We start from the raw sequence: 15,021 nt of genomic DNA, 5'->3' as shown, positions 1-15,021 counted from the left end.
GGGATTACAGGGGTGAGACACTGCGCCCGGCCAATTAGGCTCTACTTTTTAAGTGGTTCACCTTTGCTTAAATTTTTTTGTCCAAATATTTAAAATTCTACACTCATTATACTCAACTCCAATTATTTCCTCCTACTTTTCCTAATCCTAACTATATTTCATTACAGAACCTTTTCTTACTCACTAACCTAGTTCATACGTAATTGTGATAGCTCCTGTGCCTATTTGTATTAAATCAAATTACCTCTCCCATTCACTAATCATCCTGTTTTTCCAAATATTTATTATCTCAATGGCAGGTCAGTTTTCCCAAATTTGGCTTAACAACTCAAATTTCTAGAAAAATTAACATCACATAATAACAGAAAAATAACTATAGAAGAGAGCTGGTATTACAAGTAAGTGTGTTATGTTGTTGCTCAGTTAAAATTCATTTTTAGTAGTGTCCTAAAATTAGTAAATCCATTTCTCAATGCTTACAGAAACAGCTAATACCTTGGTGACAGACTACCTTGATCTTGCTGGACTGCCTAATCTTTGACTATTTTTAAGTCAGTTCAGTCCATACTTGTCTAATACATAGAAAAAAAGAATACAGGTTTTACTCAACAGTAAACAGGATGGACATTAAAAAATCTAAAATTTATTGTTGTGATGTGGGGCAAGAATGTATTTTCCAAACTAGAATCAGGGGTGCATGCCACTTAATCTAATACAATAACTTGAAAAAGAAAAATGTCTTAAAGCTAACACACAGAAACATCTGCTAGTACTGTGCACCCATGTGTTTGTTTGTTAGCTTTCCCACATTGTACCTTTTTTAAAATGGAATTTTTGCTGTCGCTGTTTCCTCTTGTCCACTTCCTCCATTTTTCTCCAGCTCCCTTCCCTGCTGTCAACTGCAGGACCTTTCTTTTGACTGGGTGGCGCAGCCTTCTTTGAGGCCACTGTTTAGGGCACAAGTGCTATTAAAATGGTGCGACCAGTATATTCTCCGATTCCGAAAGGCAATACACATCATCTTCACAATGTGTCTCACCTTCATTAGACAAGAGGAACGGAAGTCCCAATAAGAAAACATTCCCTTAAACCTGAATCTCTAAGCAGGAACAAAGTGCTGTTGTACCCCAGACAGGTGCTTCTGGAGAACAAACATAAGATAATGTACCTCTCTTGGCTTTTATCTTCCTCTTCATCTGAATCTTTGTCAGAATCCTCCTGTTTTTTAATTTTCTTCTCTTTTTGCTTTGGTGTATTTTTTCTCCCCAGTAGTAGCTCATTTTCTTTTTTCTCTGCAGTTTCATAGTCATCTGCATCCTTATTTTCTGTATCATTGTCTTTTAATTTGTCTTCTGTTTTCTCTTCTTCAATTTCTTTTTTAATAGAATTTACATCTCGAGCAATTCTCCTTCGTCCCTAGTAGAGGTGATAAAAGCTTTAAAATAGCTATCACTATAAAGGGGAAAAAAGCAGGAAAAAACATCTTTTCCTTTAGCCTTCACAGCAATGACTCTGGCTTGAAACACGGCCCTGAAAACCAACTCAAAGGTACATTTCTCTTCCTTTTGAAAGTAAAAGAATAACTAATATAAATTACTTAATTATGTCCAGGTCTACTTTGGCTACATACTACTTAAGAAATATCTGTCAGAATCTGTTTGAGTAAAAAAAGGAAACAACAACAAAAAAGAAATAAAAGTTGTCTCCTTTGTTTACTACGTCATTTTATCTCACTTTTATTCTCAACTATAATAAAAATTTAAAATAAATTATCTAATGTTAATGATAAAACATAACAATAATGAAGCCAATCCCCTGAATTTTGCTTCTTTAAAAGCTCTGTGGTCTCTAATTCTACAGCTTAGTAAGACAAAATTTACATTGTCACTGTATTTGTGGATGACTACATTTTAAAAGGATTGAATTGCATCAATGGCAAAAAAAGTGAGGAGACTTCTTTGAATGAGTATCTGGAGAGTTCGCTGGGCCAACAGCAATATGTTTTACCCCCACTAGCTTCTATCTAGCCCACTGAATGCTGAAGTGACCATGACTGTGAGCAATTTCACTATCTCCTAGGTTCTATTTCAAGACAACTTTTATACACTGGCAGAATTCTCCTCTTCTTGGAATAAAGCAGATAAACAGCTGGCAACTTAGGGAGCATTAGGATACAATTAATATCTCAGTAAACAAATGTTTTCCCTAGTTGCTGGCTATGTGCTATTTATACTTCAAAGGCAGAAAAAGAAGAAATTTTTTTCTATCATAAAGTACTAGCATGCAAGTTCCAAGATGGCACTTCCATCTCCTCAGATCTACACAGTGGCTGGCACATAGCAGGTGTTTTTTTTTTTTTTTTTTTTTTTGAGACAGAATCTCACTGTGTCACCAGGCTGGAGTGCAGTGGTGTGATCTCAGCTCACTGCAACCTCTACCTCCCAGGTTCAAGCGATTCTCCAGCCTCAGCCTCATGAGTAGCTGGGACTACAGGCGCACGCCACCACGCCCATCTAATTTTTGTATTTTTAGTAGAGATGGGGTTTCACCATGTGGCCAGGATGGTCTTGATCTCTTGACCTCGTGATCCGCCCGCCTCGGCCTCCCAAAGTGCTGGGATTACAGGCGTGAGCCACCGCGCCCGGCCTAGCAGGTGCTTTTAAAATATCTGTAGGTAAATGAATGAAAACAACTGCTCTAAAACTTGGGTCTGTATGCCTTTTTCTCAGAAGTACCATTTTTATTTATTTATTCAATTTGAGATGGAGTCTCACTCTATCACCTAGGCTAGAGTGCAGTGGTGCGATCTTGGCTCGCTACAACCTCTGCCTCCTGGTTTCAAGTGATCCTCCTGCCTCAGCCTCCTGAGTAGCTGGGACTACAGGTGAGAAATGCCATTTTTAGAAGCTTGGCTTATATATGTGGATAAGTGATGAGGATATTTTTACAAGCAAATGTATTACAGCACTTTTTAAAATAGTAAAAAATTAGGAGAAAATTTTGGAGAATGTAAATTTATGGTTCATCTATACTAGACAGCACATTGCAGATATTTTATGTAGGACGAGGAAGGTTTTTAGGTCATGACAAGAAAGTATGTCCACAATACACACAATAAAATATTATTCACCTTTAAAAAGGAAGGAAATTCTGATACGTGCTACAACATAATGTCTTGCAGATATTATGCTGAGTGAATAAGCCAGTAAAAAAGACAAACACTGTATGATTTCACTTATATAAAGATACCTAGAATATCAAATTCATAGGTACAGAAAGTAAAATTGTGGTTGCTAGGGGTTGGGGGAAGAATGAGGAGTTACTGTTTAATGGGTACAGAATTTCAGTTTTGCAAGGTAAAAATGTTCTGGAACTGGATGGTGGTGACACTTATGCAACAGTGAGAATGTACTCAATGCCAATGAAATGTACACTTGAAAAGAGTTAAGGTGGCAAATTTTATGTTATATGTACTTACCGCAATTTTTAAAAAAATTAAAAAAAGAAAAGAAAACCAATTTGGAAACTTCATGACATTCACTAAAAGATTCCATTTACTACATGAAAGAATGAACAGTTTTAACAACTGGTTTCTGGACTATAAGACAAAGAAATTTCACATTCTTTTTCATTAAATATGATTCCACCAAAAAATAAGACATATTATACTAATTAAACTTCTTTGATGGTGAGGTAAATTCCTTTCTCTTTCTAAAACTTGATAAATCCTACTATGTAAACATCACTGGACACTGATCCAAATGCTAGATGATAATTCCTAAACAGACTTTATATATTAAAGGAAAGAAGGAGCAGAGTTGGAAGATACAACCAGCGTACATGTACACATCACTAGAGCCACACAGTGTGCTATAAAGTTACAGAGAAAGACAAGATACCATCTAGTTCAGGGCACAGGCACTATAAAGAGGTGATTCATTTATTCAACATCTATTTAATAAGCCTTTATTATGTGCCAGGCACTATTCTAAATGCCTGGGATCTGTCAATAAACGAAATAAACACTAATCCCTGACCTCGTGGAGTGTAATTCTTGTGTAGAGTGGGGCAAAATAGATAATCACAATAAATAGAATAAGTAAATTACAAATAGGAGCAACATTACAGGAACTGAGAGTTCCAAAGAGAGGAGGCAGGTTACAATTTCAGATAAGGTGACCGAGATAACCTTCAATGAGGTGATACTTTAGCAAAAGACTTGGAAAAGGAATATCTGAGATTCATCCCAGATGAGAATGACTTGATCGAACATAAACAGAAAACAGAAGGAAGGGTTTTCAGGTAGAGAAAATAATATACAATATATTTAGAAAAAAGTAGTTAGCTAAGCAGCATTAAATACTGGAAAATAAGCTAGGTTCACTGTAGTACTTCTATGTATATATGAAAATGGCTATAATAAAAAATTTTAAGTAATACTTAAACCAGATAAAACTAGTATTAAGAACTCACCCTCGGAGATTTTAATTCTATCTCTTCTCTTTCACTTTCACTGTTTGAATCAATATTTTCCTCAGGTTCACTCTTCACTTCTGTTAAAGGCATTTCTTGATCTAATTTGAGAGCCTCTTCCATTGATTCTTCTAAATCTTTTTTTTCCTCTTTTACTTTTGGTTCATGGTGATGAATAGTTCTGAACTGAATATTTGCCGAACGGCAGTACTCCTCAAAACCATACAGATACCTAAACGAACAATATTTCATTTAAGAAATCTTACAGTCTTTGCATTTAACTTGAATTCACATGTTATTAAACACATTTTTAAAAAGTAAAGCCCAGTAATTTAAAAAAAATTTTGTGTTGCTATTTTCTGTGTTACTATTTTCTTGGTATTTTAGATAGAATTATAAACAGAAAAACTGATCATAAAACGCTGTCCTGAGACGTCTCAGCTTGTGATAACTAAACATAACTATCGTAAGTTTTGATATGAAGGCTGTTCACCCCAAAAGATGTAGCTCTATAATATGTATCATAATCGCAGACACTGTCTGCGTCTTGCTTTTGGAAAGGAAATCAGGACAACATAAGAAATGGAGTAAATAAGATTTGATGCAATGAAATAACTTTCAGTCACAAGTATCTGTCAACCTAAACCTTTTTATACACTTTCTCTAACTTTAATGTTCCTAGATTGATGTATTCTTGTTAACAAAGTAAATGGAAAATATTTCCTATAAATATATATTCTTTGATGAATAAACTATACTACTTACTTTCTATAAGCAGTTTTTACATTGTAGGAAGCAGCTGAATTCAAAATAGGAATGCCAAGGTCCATATAAATTTGCTTCCATACAGCACCACTATCAATCTGGAAAATTAAGTTTTTATGTTAACATTTGCAAAGGGAATTAATCTTTTTTTTTTTTTTTTTTTTGAGTCAGGGTCTCACTCTGTTGCCCAAGCTGGAGTGCAGTGGCGCAATAAGGGCTCACTGCAGCCTCGACTTCCTGGGCTCAAGTGATCCTCCCACCTCAGCTTCCCGAGTAGTTGGGACCACAGGCATGCGACACCACACCTGGCTAATTTTTGTTGAGATAGGGTTTCGCCATGTTGCCCAGGCTGGTCTCGAACTCCTGAGCTCAAGCAATCCACCCCGCCTCAGCCTCCCAAAATGCTGGGATTACAGGTGTGAGCCACCATGCCTGGCCAGGAAATAATCTTTACCCTAATATTCTATGTTCATTAAGGAAATGTATTTATTATCCAATGTGCATATAATGCAATATAAGATAATTTACCTTTTTATGACATCAATACATGTTTCAAATAGCAATGTTATACTTACATTGTCACATCCACCCTGATGATAAACCAGTCTGAAGAGTTTGAAGAGATTGAGATCTTTATAGCCCAAAACAGGTGGTTTGTTGATTGGAGTACCTTTTCAATGTAAGTAGGTAGAAATAAAATGTTTATTCAAATGAGAAATACTAATTTGAAAACAAAGCTGTCAACTTCTAATTTCCCAAATTTCATTAATTAGAGGCACATATTTAAAGAGCCTTAAACAATGTAAGACAACATAAGATATGCTCTCCATTATTTATATAGCCTTTGTGGGGATCTTCAGATTTTAGGTGTTATACTTCTAAAACTAATAAAGCCACCTCTTTAACTGTGAATGAATTGAGTAAAACTAAACACTACATGGTGTGGCCAACAATGTTGCTGGTTCAAGAAGCTTGGGCATAGGGCTGGGTGCAGCGGCTCACACCTGCAACCCCAGCACTTTGGGAGCTTAAGGCAGGAAGATCACTTGGGCTCAGGAGTTTGAGACCAGCCTGGGCAACATGGCAATATCCTGTTTCTACAAAAATTAAAAGGAAAACATTAGCTGAGTGTGGTGGTGTGCACCTGTGGTCCCAGGTACTCGAGAGCCTGAAGTGGGAGGATTGCTTGAGTCCAGGAAGTGGAGGCTGGAGGGAGCCATATTCATGCCACTGCACTCCAGCTTGAGTGACAGAGCAAGACTCTGTCTCAAAAAAAAAAAAAAAAAAAAAAAAAAAAAGTTTAGACATAAACAAACACAATAGAAAAGATAAGATTTACACCCTGGTTCCATTTTCACTGCTTTGACACAAATGTTAAGACTGTTAGCAGTAATCTGAAGGATGATTTCTGAAGGCCACACAGAATGTTTAGGACCAATTTATCTTAAGATTTTCCAGGACTAACAAATGCCAAGGAGTAGGATGGTTTATAATTGTTCTATTAGTCTACCTATATTAGAAATCTCATCCTTTTCAGATAACAATGGGTCTCCTATTATGTTTAATTTGCTGAGAACAAGGATCAGGCTAGTTTATCTAGTTTATTTACCACAAATACAGCATTAGCAATTAGTGGATATGCAGATTAACATTATAACTGGTCACTTTCTATTTCTGAAATATCAGAATATTCTTTAGTTTTATAAGTGACAGGGAAAACTAAATTGTATTAAAATACTTTCTCACTTGTTTCTATGTAAAATAGGTATTAACAGTTTAATTCCAAATATTTTACTACTGTCAGGTGTAACTGATTCTAGGATTTATTTAAAATCCAAAACTAGACAGGCGTGGTGGTTCACAGCTGTAATCTCAGCACTTTAGGAGGCAGAAGTAAGAGGATCACTTGAGGCCAGGAGTTTGAGACCAGCCTGGGCAATATGGCCAAACCTGTCTCTACAAAAAATAGAAAAATAAAAAATTAGCTGAGTATGGTGGCACGTGCCTGTAGTCCCAGCTACTTGAGAGGCTGAGGCAGGAGGATCACTTGAGCCCAGGAGGTCAAGGCTGCAGTAAGCCAGGAGCAAATCACTGCACTCCAGCCTGGGCATCAAAGCAAGAACCTGTCTCAAAATAAATAAATAAATTATAAAATCCAAAACTGTTTATCTGCAATACTAACAAAAACAATGCATATACCTAGAATGTAAACATGTAAAATAAATGACTACTTTAAAATAATGAGCATGACAATACCTCTGTCTTCCATAAACTTATAAAGCTGCTGGAGGAAGTTGTCCCTCTCTTCAGGATCAAGTTCTTCCTCAGGCTGTAAAGATAAAATATATAAATGTATGGCGCAGTGAACTAGAAAAGATACATGTCTTCTTTTACTTTTGTGAACCCAATGTAAAGTCATCAAATTTTAATAAAGCTGAAAAATCTGAATTTTCTCAATATCCTACGATGCCAGATTTTAAGTCATATTTATGAAGATATAAAATGTCTACCCTTCACTCCATTTACCAGTCTAACTCTACCTTTGAGTATCACTGTAAGGACTAAGATTAGCCAAGAGGAAAACATTCAGGAATAAAATGGGAGTGTTATGTTTTCACCTCACCTGGTATTTTTTTTTAAGCCCATTAAAAATACTATGTGGCCCACGCAAATATACTGGCAGATGAGCACAATCATGACAGATGTTCATTATATCATATATTTATATCTAAAAGTAACTTTCATATAAATATGATAGGTTTTGTTATTGTCAGATGAATATAAACCAGGGATTGCAAAGTCACAGTGGCAAAGGATTTTTGTTTAGATGGCACAATGTTTTAAAGAAATCTGAATACATTTAAGTGAGTCATATACATTCTATTTCACCCCAGACCTCATCACCCCCTCATCTCACAATAACCTGGTTTTCTCTTTTGCCTTTCTAGTATGGCCCCTTTGGTTGACTTTGCAACACCTAAAAATAAGATAACAAAATAATTCCAGAAGTAATTCTTAGGGAAGGAAACAAGATACATAATTACTGATTTAGCTCCTTTAAAAATTCTTAAAGTTTAGCAATATTACAGAGAAACGAAACACTGATATGTTTCCTCCATATAAATGATCATAACTCAGACTATTCCTCTCCTCTGTTCTAAAAGAGCTCAGAATCTTTTTTTTTTTTTTTAGATGGAGTTTTGCTCTTGCTGCCTAGGCTGGAGTGCAATGGGACGATCTCAGCTCACTGAAGCCTCTGCCTCCTGGGTTCAAGCAATTCTGCTGACTCAGCCTCCTGAGTAGCTGGGACTACAGCAGTGTGCCACTACACCTGGCTAGTTTTTTTGTATTTTTAATAGAGAGGGGTCTCACCATTTTGGCCAAGCTAGTCTCGAACTCCTGACCTCAGGTGATCCGCCCACCCCAGTCTCACAAAGTGCTGGGATTACAGGCGTGAGCCACAGCACCTGGCCTGGATTTTTGTCTTTACAAAGCCATATTCAAAACAAAGGCAATGCTCAAGCAATAAATGTTGAGTCTTTGGTGTCCAGAGGGCAAGAGGCACTTTAAAATTGTGTTATCTAATAGCTGATAATACAGCCAGGATCAATAAGTATGTAGTTGATTAAAATATATAATAAAAAACCATGAGACAATCAAGAGAAAGGGAGTAAGATCTTTTATTACATTCTTTTTTCTTTTAGTACATTCATTCATAATGATTTATAACACTAAAATACTTTTACCAAATATGAAGAAATTTAAATCTAAGTTCTAACATGTGTCCAAAATCAGCAATTTACAAAGTTAATGATCACTATAAAGTAGTTAGTAGAGGTGATTACTTAAAGCTCAAATTAAGAGATGGCAGTTTTTTCCCCATGTGAATTTAAAAATATTGCTTTTACAAAGTTAACTGCCAATGAGTTAACTCAAGAAAAAAAGTAATTCAATAGCCCAAGAACCACTTCACGCATTAATTTTAAGAACTTCTAGTGTGGGGAAAAAAAAATCAAAACCAAAAACCACTTATGCCAGACTGGCTCTATGCTTTGCCTGTGCCCTGTAATCATAATATTCTCTTTTCAGACGAAAACTTCATTCCAGTATATATTTTTTTAAAGACAGTCTTGTTGTCACCCAGGCTGGAGTGCAATGGCACAATCTCAGCTCACTGCAACCCTCTGCCTCCTGAGTTCAAGTGATTCTCCTTCCTCAGGCTCCTGAGTAGCTGGGATTACAGGCATGCACCACCACACCTGGCTAATTTTTGTATTTTTAGTAGAGACTGGGTTTTGCCACATTGGCCAGGCTGGTGTCAAACCCCTGACCTCAGGTGATCCACCCACCTTGGCCTCCCAAAGTGCTGGGATTACAGATGTGAGCCACTACACCCGGCCTCATTCCAGTATTTATGATGCTACAGAATTCAGGGATCCCTTCTGTATCCAATATATGTAAAAGCAATTCTTTAAAAAGGCAGTAATTTAAAATCAAAGTTGCTCCCCAATACAAGTAAACAAAATCAACTCATCAACTGAAAAATTAGGTTGTACCCAACATTTGATAAATTTTTAATGTTAAGAATATATTTTTATAGATAAAATTTGATTTATGTGTATTTTATTTAAAAGTTAGTGGGTAACCAAGAATGCTTTAGGTTTCATGAGAAACTATGGCCAAAAAATTGTAGTTTTGGTACAGTTAAACAAGACATAAATGAATAAAGAATTCTACTTACAGACATATGCCTTGAGGGGAAATTTATTTTCTACCAAGAATAAATAAAAGATGATGCTATAAACAAAGTTTTAAACTTATCTGATGTTTCTGTGAAACTTAAAATTGCTTCTCTTACAATAAGCCACTCCTCATAATTATTCTTGAAAATAGCCTTGCTGCTAGTCACCTTGCAGTAAAACTGCATACGCTAGAAAACGCCTCCAATGAGAAGAATGTGCCTTTATGACTTTGTATGGGGCTCTTAATTGCTATCACGGTTTGCTTTCTCTATCCATGGCATTTTCATAGCAATTTCCCTCCTGGTCAAGGCCTGGGACTGTTGCATCTTTCAAGGGTTTTGGAGTGCGAGAGGGTTATAAGAATGGGAGGTAGAGGTCCACTAGACCATGCTGAGGAGACTTCTTCCCTTCATTTAGTCATTTACATTTATACATAAGAATAACTATGTACCCAGTAAAATGCCAGAGATCCAAGAGTCACATTCATGATCATAAGTTCAAGAAAGTTCCAATTTATTTAGTATTAGTATATACTGCCTAGTATTATAAGTAGTTGTATATCTATCTACACTACTAGATTGTGAATTTTCTGACTTTAGGCACATGTCTTCAGATTAAGCTCAAACATCTACTGATGGTTACCATGAATCAGAGATTGTTCAAAAGCACTGTGGATTAAAATGAGAACACATGGTTCCTTTCTATTTTTGCTGCTCTGAGTTTGGCAGGAGGTGTAGAAAGGTAAAAGAAGCCAATATAACACGATGTGATAAGTGTTGTAAAATACATAAAAGAATACAGGAGGAGCAAGTGAGGAAATGAATGGTTCTCCTTGAGATGAACTGGCAGTGGTAGTATTAGGCAGCTTCAAAATATAAATAGTAGACAGCCCTGGAGCTAGAGCAAACAGCATAAGCATGAGACTGACAAAGGCAGGCTGGGATTAGGAAAGGACTCTGTAATAGTATGCTAAAGAATCAAAACTTGATACTGTGGTCAAATGTGAAATTTGAGACAGGGAAAGATAATTAGATCAGATTTGTATATTTAAAATTTCTCAGCCAAGAATGAGTTTGATGGATTGGAAGGGAAAAGGAAGCCATTATAACAGTCCACAAGGAAGAGAATGCATGCCTGAATTAGTCTTGCCAGCTGGGACGGAAACTGGCATGAAAGGAAGAGGAAGAGAGAGAGAGAAAGACAGACAGACTGATGGAGGGATGGGGAGAGGGAGAGAGAAGGGAAGAGGGAAGCAGAGAGAACCACTGTGCCTGGCTTACTCATAACTTTACCACTAATGACTGGCATTTAGTTTAGACACTCATGTGAATGAAAATGGTATCTATGCAAATGAATTGTGTAGAGTTTTCTTGTTTCACATTCATTGAGTATGAGAGCTAAGATTTATGATAATATAAATGCAAGAGTCAGGGAAAGAGAGGAAATAAGAATAGTTGAGGATATTCTAAGACACAGTTGGGGCCGGGCGTGGTGGCTCACGCCTGTAATCCCAGCACTTTAGAAGGCCGAGGCAGGCAGATTACCTGAGGTCAGGAGTTCGAGACCAGCCTGGCAAACATGGTGAAGTCCCGTCTCTACTAAAAATACAAAATTAGGCCGGGCGCAATGGCTCATGCCTGTAATCCCAGCACTGTGGGAGGCCGAGATGGGCAGATTGCCTGAGCTCAGGAGTTCCAGACCAGCCTGGGCAATACGGTAAAACCCCGTCTCTACTAAAATACAAAAAATTAGCCGGGCGTGACAGCATGCGCCTGTAATCCCAGCTACTAAGGAGGCTGAGACAGGAGAATCACTTGAACCAAGGAGGCGGAGGTTGTAGTGAGACGAGATTGTGCCACTGCACTCCAGCCTGGGCGACAGAGCAAGACTCCGTCTCAAAAAAACAAAAAACAAAAAACAAAAAACAAAATTAGCTGGGCATGCTGGCGTGCAGCACCTGTAATCCCAGCTAAGACTGTGCCACTGCACTCCAGCCTGGGCAAAATGAGCGAGACTCCGTCTCAAAAAAAAAGAAGAAAAAAAAAAAATGACACAGGTGGTTATGGCCCATGACTTGCTGGCATTCACCTTGTCCCTTGTCCAGATATATTAATCAGAAAATGAATGATTATGCATTTGGAAATGGCACAAATTCTAGTAAACAGACTTCTTACCATTTTAGTGGGATGGGAAACTGATATGGTTTGGCTCTGTGTCCCCATCCAAATCTCATGTTGAATTGCAATCCCAAATACTGGGGGAGGGAACTGGTGGGAGGTGATTGGATCATGGGGGCAGATTTCTCCCTTGCTATTCTCATGATGGTGTGGTCTCATGAGATCTGGTTGTTTGAAAGTGTAGAGCACTTCCCCCTTTGTGCGCTCTCTCTCTCTCTCTCTCTCTCTCCTGTTGCCACATGAAGATGTGCTTGCTTCCCCTTCACCTTTTCTCCTCATTATAAGTTTCCTGAGGCCTCCTCAGCCGTGCCTCCTGTACAGCCTGTGGAACTGTGAGTCAATTAAACCTCTTTCTTTATAAAATACCCAGTCTAATGTAGTTCTTTATGACAACGTGAGAACAGAGTAATACAGAGACAAATGCAATTCGAAAAATAAGATCATATCTTACTTTTGTAGGAGCTATTAACTTTCTTAGCTAGAAACTCTACTTTCCAATACACATTAGGAAGGTGGACAGTGTCCAAATTGTCAAAATATGTCAGTAAAAGATGATGAACTTTACCCAAAGCTCCTCAGACTCATGTAACTTGTACACAGTTCTAATTGGTGGCTTGGGATAGTTTCCTAGCGTATAACATATTGGAGCCACAAAAATTGACATTTTTAAAGTGAGGAAAGGTATAACTAAACTTGATCTTTGTGGTTTCCCTGTACTGTGTTTTGTATGTAACAGTACATATTATTGATGGGTATTCTCAGGTTTCAAGAACCCCTATGGGAATCCCTTAGAATTTTTGGTCAGGCGCAGTGGCTCCTGCCTGTAATCCCAGCACTTTGGGAGGGCCAGGCAGGAGGATCACTTGACCCTAGGGGTTTTAGACCAGATTGGGCAACAGAGCGAAACCTTGTCTCTATAAAAAAATAGTAATAATAAATTAGCTGGGTATGGTGGTGCGTGCCTATAATCCTAGTCCCGCTACTCAGGAGGTTAAGGTGGGAGGATGGCATAAGCCTGGGAGGTTGAGGCTGCCGTGAGCTATAATCACCACTTACTCCAGATGTCTTCCCTTTGGTGTTTTCCCTTTGAATTCATTATCCATAAACATCTTTATAAAACATAGGTGGTTCCTGCTGGTAACCCTTTATTGGCTTTCAGCACCTTCAGGACAAGGTCTGGGTTTTTCATCACAGGCCTTTAGAAGTCTGCCCCATCATGATTTGACCCGTGCCCACCTCGTTGTTCCTACAAATATCTGTTGAATTTTTAAAATCTCAGCTGTTGTCACTTATTTTCTGAGTTTTTAAAACTTTCATTTTATCTTTCCTGTTATACTTAATACTAACAAAGGGAATGGGCAACACAAAGGCAATATTCAATGTAATATCAACACAGCTTCTGAACAATATCTAAGTGGCAGCAGGGGAGATGTAAGAAGTCCCATATCGTGGAAGGGAGAATAAAGAAGTGTAAGTGGAACAAAATACAAACAAAGAGCACTGAAAATCAAGAACTTTTACTACAAGTGACTGAAAACTATCCCAAGATGACTTAAGCAAAAAATAATTTATTTTATAAACTCACAAAATTATGCAAGAAATTGAGATTGCCTACAGTGTACACAGCCTGAGAAAACAGATACTATAAAGGGAAGTTAGATATCTTATCCCTTAGTTCCCCTGCCAAGGTGAACTTTCTAGAACCTTATAACAAATTTCCCACCACCTTGTTTCAAAGAGTAATTTGCTACAACAATTACATAACCCATATCCATTCATTTAATGAAGGTTTAATATCAGCTAAGCAAGCTCTGTGTTGATAGCTGTTAGCTACACATACTGGTAGGAAAAGGAAAAAACAAAAACCCTGAAATCCCCTGCTTTCACAGATCTTACAATCTAGAGGAGGAGAGAACATTTTCTTAAAAGCCTGTAAAAAATTCTGAAACCTCTCTAAACCTTGGTTTTCTTAATTTTTTTTTATATATATACACACACAAAGATATATATATATATACACACACACAAATATATAAAGAGAAGGTTCTAGGAGATTTATTGTAAGGTTCTAGAAAGTTCACTTTGGGGCTGCGCGCAGTGGCTCACGCCTATAATCCCAGCACTTTGGGAGGCCAAGGTGGGCGTATCGCTTGAGGCCAGGAGTTCGAGACCAGCCTGGCCAACATGGTGAAACCTTTTCCCTACTAAAAGTACAAAAATTAGCTGGGCCTGGTGGCACATGCCTGTAATTCCAGCTACTGGGAAGGCTGAGGCATGAAAACCATCTGAACTTGGGAGGCAGAGATTGCAGTGAGTGGAAATCATACTCCAGTCTGAGTGACAGTGTGAAACTGTCTCAAAAAAAAAAGAGAAAAAGGGAAAAAAGAAAAAGGAAAAAAAGAAAAAGAAAGTCCACTTTGGGAGGAACTATGGGATAAGGTATCTAACTCCCCTTCATAATCTCTCTTTTCTCAGGCAATGCACTCTGAGGCAATTCCATATGTATATATTTATTTATATACATATTTACATAGACTGTTGCAAGGACTAAACAAACAGTCTTACTTTAAAAACCACCAAGTCTCCATAAATAAACTGAGAACATTATTTAGCGTGGTCATCTTTACTTGTTTGTATCTCCTACAAAAGGTAAACATTTTAATAGTGGTATTATGAAAGGTACATCTTGATGTATGTTCCGGTACAACAGATGTATTTTGTTGTCACAACACCTTAGTGAAACAGCAAATAAAGACGAATTTAAAAAGAAAGCTTAAAATTTTAAACTTTCAGTTAAACTTCAGGTTTAACTTTAGGTTTAACTTAAAGTGAAAAGCAAACAAAACAAATAGTAAGTCTGGTAA

At 37.4% G+C, this 15,021-nt stretch overlaps 1 protein-coding gene across 4 annotated transcripts in view; it reads right to left on the bottom strand.

Moving 5' to 3' along the window:
* ARID4A (AT-rich interaction domain 4A) overlaps nt 1-15,021 on the bottom strand; it is a 75,621-nt gene that overhangs the window by 21,769 nt on the left and 38,831 nt on the right. For all 4 annotated transcript variants that reach the window (XM_007986808.3, XM_007986810.3, XM_007986809.3 and 1 more), the window contains 5 exons: nt 7,495-7,567; nt 5,814-5,908; nt 5,239-5,336; nt 4,474-4,705; nt 1,169-1,416 (listed from right to left, as the gene is read on the bottom strand). In XM_007986808.3, the coding sequence (XP_007984999.3) occupies nt 1,169-1,416; nt 4,474-4,705; nt 5,239-5,336; nt 5,814-5,908; nt 7,495-7,567 (746 nt within the window). The remainder of the gene's footprint in view (nt 1-1,168; nt 1,417-4,473; nt 4,706-5,238; nt 5,337-5,813; nt 5,909-7,494; nt 7,568-15,021) is intronic.

Source organism: Chlorocebus sabaeus, chromosome 24 (genome assembly GCF_047675955.1).
Source record: "Chlorocebus sabaeus isolate Y175 chromosome 24, mChlSab1.0.hap1, whole genome shotgun sequence".
Taxonomy (NCBI): domain Eukaryota; kingdom Metazoa; phylum Chordata; class Mammalia; order Primates; family Cercopithecidae; genus Chlorocebus; species Chlorocebus sabaeus.
Note: the sequence above shows the minus strand (reverse complement) of the source record. Positions and strands in the feature narration are given on the sequence as shown.